General features: G+C 41.0%; 1 protein-coding gene across 1 annotated transcript in view; it reads left to right on the forward strand.

The window, feature by feature from the left end:
- fstl5 (follistatin-like 5) overlaps nucleotides 1–9849 on the forward strand; it is a 152403-nt gene extending 142554 nt beyond the window's left edge. The window contains exons 14-17 of the mRNA XM_023408545.2: nucleotides 2653–2802; nucleotides 6915–7022; nucleotides 9208–9332; nucleotides 9747–9849. Coding sequence (XP_023264313.1) covers nucleotides 2653–2802; nucleotides 6915–7022; nucleotides 9208–9332; nucleotides 9747–9849 — 486 coding nt within the window. The remainder of the gene's footprint in view (nucleotides 1–2652; nucleotides 2803–6914; nucleotides 7023–9207; nucleotides 9333–9746) is intronic.
- The last annotated feature ends 231 nt before the right edge of the window (nucleotides 9850–10080 follow it).

A 10080-nucleotide genomic window follows, 5' to 3' on the forward strand; every position in this document is an offset into this window, starting at 1 on the left:
GGGGGGGCACCCAGCCTCCCTCGCTGAATCACCGTTTATCACTGAAGCTCTCAAGCAGCAAAAATATTCAAAGCGGCCCACTGATAGATACCTGTTAGATTTACATGTGCTCTCGAATGGACGCTTTGGTCTGAGCTGCTTCTCATCCAGGAGCCGCGCTCTGATTGGATGGCTCTTATACATAAAGATATGCCATGAATGCCCAACAGTCAGCCAAGCGTTCCTCTGAGAGGTGTTTGTATTAGGATATCAATCACTGCGAGCGCTGTGGTGCCACTTCCAGTGCCGTCTTGGGGGAATTGCTGTGTGAACACATGAGGCCGCTTCCAGCATGGCGCTCAAGTTTACTGAATTGCAAAGGAGCGTTGATTGATTTGTTTATGGTAATCGCACAGCCAATCCATTATCCTTAACTACCATATAGAGTGTTTTACTGTGATACACAAAAGCATCGAGGGAAAACACCGTGATGTCCATTTGTTGGAAAGTCAGTCCAGGAAGTGTCTTCATTTTACTTACCTCTTCAGCAGCGGAGAATCTGAAAATCTTGTGTGTCCCTAAGGGGATGTAATCAACTGCTCATTTGCACTTGCTCTCAATTTTTCAGTTCACTTTCTATCACTGGAAGCTCTTAGATTTTCCAAGAAAACCATGTTTACTTTAAGCTGTGATGATCAACAAGTTGGTTCATCAGTAAAGGCATTTGTATGCCAAGTGGGAAAAACTAATCTGCACCTTATTTGAAAAAAAATTCAGGATGAAAGTCTGTAAATAATGAGCCTCATGTGTTTGTGATGTGCTTTAATGTCTGGCGAATCTGTCTCAGAGTGATATTATGAGTTGCAAAAGCTTGAACTCCATCTGACTTATCTCCCATTTTAAAAACTGCACAAAATGTTGAAGTATTCTGAGACAAGCATCATATCATCCTGTCATAAGTCTGTAGCTGCTTCGGTTGAGACCTTGGAGGAAGCACCTTGAGAGAAGAGGTGTGTGTGTGTGTGTGTGTGTGTGTGTGTGTGTGTGTGTGTGCGTGCGCGTGCGTGCGTGCGTGCGTGCGTGCGTGCGTGCGTGCGTGCGTGCGTGCGCGTGCGTGCGTGCGTGTGCGTGCTGTGTTCCTGTAAAGTTCCTCTTCTTGACACTTTGGATGTTGCTGCTTCACTGTTTTCTGCAGTTTCCTCCCCACAGACAGCAGATGTTGTCTCAAATATATTAACACTACAAATCACCCACTGGTGAATATCAGAACCCTCATCTATCTCAACAAGGCTGTTTAAATGTCATCATCCTCATTCACAGCTGTAAAGAGTTGAAATTCTTTTAAAAAAATATTTTTGTGGTGGTATGTTTTTTTTTGTACAGTATATATGTTTAATAGATACAGTATTGTGTTTTATCTGGAACGTTTCCAGCGCTGCATAATGTGAATCCATGAAAAATATATACTGTTCTGTTACAGGGGGATGTAGGCATTTGCATAATAAAGGGGAAAAGAAACTGTCAGTTAGTACATAAATTAAGTACATGCTATGCACCCACACAGCCACAGACATATGCAACACACATAAACACAAGGGGAATTACAGCCGCCTCCATTCAGACCCTCAGCTGGGCATCAGATGTTCAATTTCTCACCTCTTAAAAGGTGCAATAAGTAAGATTTTACAGCCATGTAACACAAAATGACCAGAGTGTGTGTCTGCAGGGGTTTCATAGGGTTCAATACCAATGACTCAATGATTGCTTCAGCAAGTGCAGGGATTTCTGGCTTTCAAAAACTGTCTTCCCCGACCTGTTTTGGATCAAAAACACTGACAGATGGTGCTACAGCTGGACACTGAGAGACACTACAGATTCAAAGAATTAAAAACCTTGTTATGAAGCCAGAAACGCCAAAGCGCTGTCATTGTTTTAGAATAGCAGAATTAACCATTTTAACCCAGCTCTAAAGAGAAAATACAAGAGGACAGGGTGGTTAGGGGGATTGCAGTAGAAATGAGATAAATTCTGTCAGTGTCTCTGCCCCCCCCACCCCCCCACCTCTAATCCTTTACATAGTTCACTGAGGTTTATACATTACCTAATGTCCTTCTAACTAAGAGACGTCGGCCTGTGGGAAGGCACCTGTCATGGAATGCCTCTGCGGTTGTAAATATTGAAAAAAAAAAAATTCATCCCGCCACGCCGGAGCCCTTCATTCATCCTTGCTGGCCAGCAGCTCCCTAAATCATCCCACAGAGTCTGGAACAAACGGCTGGGCACAGCCTGGAGGCTCGGAGGGCTGGGATGGGAGGGTGAAAGGGAAGAAAGCTCCAGAGACAGAAGGCTGGGTAAGGTTCCCGTTGGCCAGGAAGGCGAGCGCTGCCAGGACTGGAAGCTGCACAGCCGCAGATCGTCCGCAGGCTTTTGTTCTGTGGATTACGCGTGGACAAATGGGAGCGATTACAGATATTTCGCAGGTCCTCGCAAAGCTCATTTATCTAAGTTGCCAAGATAACACAACTCACATCAGCATAGGTGATAAGACTGCAAGTAGTAAACAACACAGAGTAACGACTGGATGAAGATAATTGTTTTTTAATGAGCCGTATTTCTTTGTGATATGAGAAACAATAGATTGACAGTGTGTGTGTGTGCTTTTGTTTTTTCCAGGAGCAGGTGTGTCCCATGTCACCAGGAGAGAAGGTCCAGAGGTGTGTGTGGTCATCAGCGGTCAACGTCAAGGACAAGTTTATTTATGTGACACAGCCAACCTTGGATCGAGTGCTCATAGTTGACATCCAGTCTCAGAAGGCTGTCCAGGTAATTTTCAGTCTAAATTGGAAAGCCAGGTTCATGTCCATTTTGTCAGCAACACAACAACAATATATGAGAGTTTACAGTATGTGAGAAGCTAAAAATTTTGCACGGAGCATGCAGAAAAAATTAAATATAATTTCCTGTTTGTGCCTTTGTACAAGGTTGCCTCTCACAGAACTAAAAAAACTGCCTCCATCTGTTCCAGCAAACCTCAAGGTTGGACGAGGCGAGAGAGAGAGAGAGAGAGATTCTCTGTGACTTATTTTGTCAAAGTGAATAAAAAAAATGTGTTTGTGCATTGATTTGAAGGCAACGTATTTCACAAGAACCTCAGGAAACTCTTAACTCCATATGGGCATTTTTTGTGACTTCTTTTGTTGAATGAAGGACATATATTTTTTTTTTTTCATCAAGTCATCCCCTTCAACTCGGGCGTCAGTTTCAAACAAGACATTGTCCTTCATACAGAAACAGTCATTTAAAAGCAAAGAACTACATTCTCCAGATTTTTACCCAAACTGCATGTAAAGTCTATCCAGGCTTTTTTGAAAACAGCTAGAAGTTTGCGGATGTTTCAGACTTAAAATATTCTACTTGAGTAATAATTCAGTAGGAGTGAGTGTAAGAGTGAGTGTGCTGTGGTGTGCTGATACCGACCCCTGGTGAGCTTCACATGGAGGCCGGAGGCGGCATTAACCACAACACGTTTGACAGTTAGTTGATTCTGACTGGCATTTCATTATGTCAGTAATGTGAGCAATGTTGAACGCTTTAATTCTCTTTCAGTACCTGCCATCTTCCGCTGATCAGCGGCTCGATCAGACGTCCAAAGCCCGTAGATGCTGTTAAAGTCAATAATTGACCAGCTCAACACACCGCCTCTTTTCCCTCAGTGTACTAAGTACAAACTTGGACAACCCTGATGGTCTCTCCTCTCCAATACTTTGCCTGAAAAGTGCTTACACTTGCACTGGAGTGTGTGCTACGAGTTACACACGGACGCTTTGATGATGATTCATAGATGTTCTCAGGGGACACCAAGTGTTGCACACAGCGAGGAGGAGGAGGAGAGCTGGAAGTGAAATGATGTCTGTCATATAAATATATATCGTACAAATATAACAGTGAGTTTATAACAGTGTGACATCAGACGTTCAAACATGAGCAAATACAGTAGTTCTTCATCCAACACACAGTCACAGTTGAGCCTCGTTTGGCGATGTCCATTTCCCGTCATAATTGGGTGAGAAGTTGTATTTTAATTCATATTTATTAATTAACTTCACGACCAACAACTAAAACATCTTGCAGCATCATACTGACGAGTTAGCATCAGCGCTCTTGCAATTTTTCTCTGTAAAAACATGAAGTTAACGTCCGGCTGCTAGTTGAGCTTTGCTTGTAAACATTATAGGTGACATTGTACATTGTTGACACCGACATAGCAACAGTAACTATGGAGATGCTTCTTGGCTGAGTGATGTCAAAAGATACTGGTATTCTTCAGACCTTAGCCGTATCTGTCGGCCAATCATAATTGATTTAAAGGCTGCCACTCATAATTTGGACTCACAGTAAAATAAAGGGCAGTAAATGTACTGTGTAGTAAATAGAGCGTGAGCTCAGATTTGGCCGAGGGTCTTTATTTATAAGAAAAATGAGACACTCTTGGCGTCTTGAGTCATAAATTTGTTTATTGGTACTTTGTATTTGGCCACAAAACAAGAACAGAAAAGACTGATTACACAATAAAATAAAAATGTCATGAACTAAAGAACAGATCCATAACAAGGACAAAACAGAATTAGGTTTTAAACAAACCAGCTGGATCTAATCTCTAATCGTTCCTTGCTCTTTTTATTACTGTACACTACTGTAGAAGATATTTAGGTATCTGACTGTTGCTTTTGCCAATTAAAATGACTAGTTATATCAACTGGAGCTAATTATTATTAACTCTGTAACGGCTAAGATTAAAGATGGCTGTTGTCTGGTTAAAGTTTCTCTACCAGTAAGTGTCTACACTCAACCAGAGATTGTTTGTGAAGGAACAGAAACATCAGTCAGTTACTGTGAGTAAACAGCATGTTTCTCCAGCACACAGCTCCCTGTTAAACTTTCTCTCATGGATATTTTTTAGCTTATCTTATCAGCTTATTATGAATACTTCAGAGTCTTGCCTTGTGGAAAGTTAGCAGGCTACACTTTCTATTATCCATCACATACATTTAATCAACAGGTGACATTTCAGGTTGTAGCTACAGGTTGTGAACAGTGATCGGCCGACAAAAGCTGATGACAGATCTCAAGTTTTAATTATTTATAATTGCAGCGACTTGCAAATGTCGGAAGCTAAACCTTATTAGAGTAGATAAAGGGACAAAGGACAAAGTCTTTTATGTTTGTCTCTTGTCTAAGAGCAGAGCGTCAGCCTGCTCCGCTCCACTTGAACCGACAGTCAGAGAGTTTTTCAGCTGCTAAACTCTGACCTGACCCATTTCATACATACTGCAAACGACAAGACTTGTACACTTAACCTCTACATTGATGCGGTGGCCGGGTAACCCCGAGACCCACCTCTCCATGGATACTGTAGCCTGGCAACTTCTCATAGATATTGCTACATGGCAACCCCTGCAGTTTTCCTCACAGATGTTGTGCGATTCCCTCAAATACTCTGACCCCACACAGCACCGTTTACCTTCCTGAGGGGATGTTATTTTTGCGAGGCGGGCGATTCCTCCGACAGCGTGGAGCACGTGTCTGACGAGCAGCATCCAGTTAAATCTTCAGTGTCGGTGGGATTTTGGGTGTGCCAGGTTGATCCGGGGTGGCTCAGATCCCCGCAGATGTTCCTGACACCATGATGGCTGTTTACAGCTCGCGAGCCTCTCGGGGACCTGCCAGCGAGCACGCCGTTGTCCCAGACACTATCACAAGCTCATTATTCAGTCGCCTGGAGGGTTAGCTTCATTGCATTATATTAGAAGTTGATAATTAACCACCTGAACCCATCTCGTGCCTCCAACAGCGAGAGAGACACGAGTTCTGGTTTTGGTTTCCCTGGTTTACATTTTCACATTTTCACATTAATATGATTGATGTGCATGAAGTAATATTAATGAACAAATTGAATTTTTTAAAATTTGTAACCAACTAAATGTTTGCTGAGACTTTTTAATGAGCAGATTGTAAGCGAAGTCCATGCGGATAAATGTTTGAAGCCGCTGTAATGTTTTCCGTGCTTCATCTCTGGCAGAACCGCATTTGTAGCTGAACTACATACAGCATATTGGATGAGGATCTTGGTAATCTTCCTCAGCCAGAAAGAAGTTGTTAGTCAAGAGAAAAAGAACATGAACACCTGTTTTCTCAGATGACTACATGCTTAGAGATTAGTTTGGATTCCACGGATATTCTCATCTTTTTTTCTTTTTTTTTTTTTTTTGCAATAACCCTCTTAGGAGCTGTTCACTCAAAGTAAAACAATATATATTTTGCCTTGGTAAACAATACTATTAGAGCTCCATAGCTAAACAAATATTACAGAAGTGAGCTGCAGTCAAAGGGAATTTTGGGACTACAAGGATTGCAATAATTTTCTTGAGAAAAGATGATTGCTTTCTCTTGCTGTTGTTGGGAGGGGAAGCGACTGCATGCATTCTTCACCCCGATGCTTTCCCTATTCCCTTTGAGCGTCCCGTCTATCTGCACTCAGGTGGACATAATGCATAATGAGCGCTTTTCTGTCACATGCGCTTCATCTATTGTTCCGACTTGGAATATTGCAGCCGTGTGTCAAGGAACGGATAAATACTGAAAGCAATTACTTCAGTGTGGTAAAGCAATTGTGTCTGTCACCACTTGATTTGAAATGCAGCTCAACGCCGAAAAACACCTTATACATAAAAAGCACATCTCCAGTCCGCCTTGTTAAAAGAAGGCTTGCTCCTGTCAACCCCCGATGCATTAGTGTGCAGTAAAACTTTTCAAAGCATTACCACTGCACATCAAAGGGGGATCTCTTCAAAAGCAAAGTCTAGATTGCCTTGAATTGCTATTCTGTGGCCCTGCTGTCTTTAAAGGTTTGGTTTGGTTGTGTGTCCCCCTTCCAGACGGTCAGCACCGACCCTTATCCTGTGAAGCTCCATTACGACAAGTCTCACGACCAGGTGTGGCTGCTCAGCTGGGGAGACATGGAGAAGAACTTCCCCACTCTGCAGGTATAAACCCACATTTCACTCACACGGTTTTATCCTTGTGAAATGATAGAAAGGCAGAGAATGTGACACGCGAGAACAAAGATGCAGACACTCAAGCGACAGCTGATAGCTTAGTAAAGGCGCAGCACATGAGTCCAGTCAAATTATTGATTGGTAAAATGTCAAACAATAACTTGTTCAAATTGTTTTTATCAGTTGTTCATGCCCAAAGAAGTTCGGTTTATTCACATAAAGCAGAATAAACTCACATTTAAAAAGCTGGTAGCAGCAAATGTTCGGCCATTTTTGTTTGACAAGTGACTCGAATGATTGATTATCAACATTAGTGACAGGTCTAGTGACTGACTGCTTCAGCTTCAGACCACATTACTGTAAATACAAGGCTGAGTATAATAAGACAAGATATTTCTTTATTAGTCCCACACCGGGGAAATTTGAAATACTTAGAAAGATAAATAATAGATAATAATATAATATACACAATAGATATTTACAAAAATGTACATAATATGAGGTAAATTGCACGTATGGTGTATGTTACCTATTGCTCGTTATTGTACATGGTAAGTCTGTCAGTTCCTGGTGTTTGAGATCTACTGATCATTTTTTCATATAGAATCGAATATCAACAATAAAGTGCAGGAAACAGGAAAATACAGAAAGTCCGAGGTCATAGGACTCAAACTGATCAGTTATAATTCACGTCTATTGACTTTATTCTTGCTACAACGAACTGAACAACTTCTGCTGCATTTTGTTTTTAGGAAAAAAAAAAAAAAAAAAAAAAACTTTTTCATTAGCAACAAACACACACACACACACACACACACACACACAGTAGATTATAAATAACCTTCTTATCACCACCTTGGCGGGGCATGACAACTAATTAAAGGTGAATTCCTCCAACTTGACGCGTTCCTCCCCTTTTCCCAATATGACAGGAATGTGGCATTAATCACTACAGTCTCTCCGGGACTTTCTATTGTTGATTTGTTTGTTTCGCCTGATGAGGGTAATTAATAGTCACTTACAGTGCAGTGTGCAAGTATTTGGACAGTGACACATTTTCAATCGTTTTGGCTCTGGACTCGGTGGAATTGAAATAAAAAAACAATGACTACAAAGTGCTGACTCTCAGCTTTAATCTGAGGATGGTCACCATCAGTATTGATAGTCTGATCAATTACTGGATTTTTGAGGCCAATACCGACAGAGAGTCAGTGTTCTGCAATTTCATGTCAATAATTGTTTAATAGTTACTTTGTTTATTAACTGAAATATCAGAAACACAGAAAAGAGCTGATATGATTAGTTAATTAATCGATTAGTCACTTCCAGAACACTAATCTGATAATAAAATATAAATTTTAATTAAGTTAAAATGTAAACATGCTTTTCTTTCCTCTCATATGTTACAGTTAATTTATTATTTTTTGGGTTTTGTACTGTTGGAAGTGAGAGACACCCTGGGTTTACGGAAATTGTAATGTGTATTTTTCACTATGTTCTGACAATTTCAATCAAAAACATAAACAGTACATTAATAAATAATGAGATTAGACATTAGTTGTCACATTTTTCCGTATATAATAGACACATACTGACACGGACATGTCTGGTCTCGTCACATCGTGGTTCGTGTTGCTTCTTTAATACACATGTCGTCTTTCAAAAGGACAGTGAAAGGGTTAAAGTTCATACACTGCTCACCTTCTAATTCAAGCTGAAAGTCAGAACTTAAATGTCACAACAGAGAAAATGTCCAAATACTTACAGATTACACTGGATTTCTCCATGACACACATTTGCCTGCCTACAACCGAGGATAGGACCGCACGCTTCCACGCACGCACAAGTGTTGTTTAGACGACAATGACAACGGCACACATCATCTTCTCCCACTGAGAAGCTCCAACATCTCAGCAATAGGAGAAGAGGCTTTGAGAGTTTTATCTCAAGTCAGAGCAAACAAGCAAAGATAAACACATTTCCTTCAGTGGACACTGCTTCTATAAATCATGCTTTCAAGTATCCTAATATTTATTATACAAGTATTAATGCGCTCCTGGTTATGAGCTACAAATGTGAGTCATAGAGTTCAGTGAGTAGAAAGAAGCAGCACTGATCATATTCATCAGGCTCATGTTAAACACCCACCACCTCCTCCGTTGGTGTTCACCAGGTGATCAATCAGGCCAGTGGAAGAGTCTCCCACCACACCGTTCACACGCAGCCGGTTGGCAGGCGCTTTGACAGGGTGGATGATTTCTTCATTCCCGCCTCCAGCCTCATCATTAACCACATCAGGTATGTAGCGTATGATCCAAGAACACTCCTAATGCAAATTGATTTTCAAATTAAATTCACCCCATTGGCATTTTATCTTTTTATTTTTTTTTTTTCTCCAAGACTCAATACGATAATAATGATGTGGATGGGTGTGTTGTGTGAGAACGAGTGTGTGTTTGTCTGGTGATAGAGGTTCTGGGAGAAAGGTCCAGTGGTTATCTGTGCTGCAGATGAGAACATGGCCACTCGTCTAGGGACTCCGAAAAATAAACCCTTCTTACACGAGCTTTGTTGAATTAATCGTTCATATCTGAATGTTATGGATCCAAAAGCCACAAAGACGGTTGACAGCAGCCGATAATTTTTTAATTACTAATTATTAGGTTCAGTCCTCTGAAACTAAAGGCATGGACGTACTTTCTGTGTCCACAGACGACGTCAGCCCGGTGTTCCACACAAACCGCATTTCTCGATCCACACTTCGTTCCAGTACGTCACACCCTCGCAGACAAAGTCGGAGTGTCGAGTGATTTAAATGATAAAAACTGAATGTGATACAAACGATTCCTCAATTAAAAAAAATTAGACACTTCAACACAGCTGTTGTGGATAAATGAGGAAACAGGACGTTGGCGGTGTGACTGTTTTAGCTACTTAAACCTCTGTTTAGCCACAACAGACAACTTACAGTAATTTTTTTCATCAATCAATTAGTTTCTTGATTGATTTTGTATAAAATGTATGATAATAGTGAGAAAGTCCAAGC

This window comes from Seriola lalandi, unplaced genomic scaffold (assembly GCF_002814215.2).
Source record: "Seriola lalandi dorsalis isolate HSWRI2012SDOR001 ecotype SW California unplaced genomic scaffold, Sedor1 jcf7180002054367, whole genome shotgun sequence".
Lineage (NCBI taxonomy): Eukaryota > Metazoa > Chordata > Actinopteri > Carangiformes > Carangidae > Seriola > Seriola lalandi.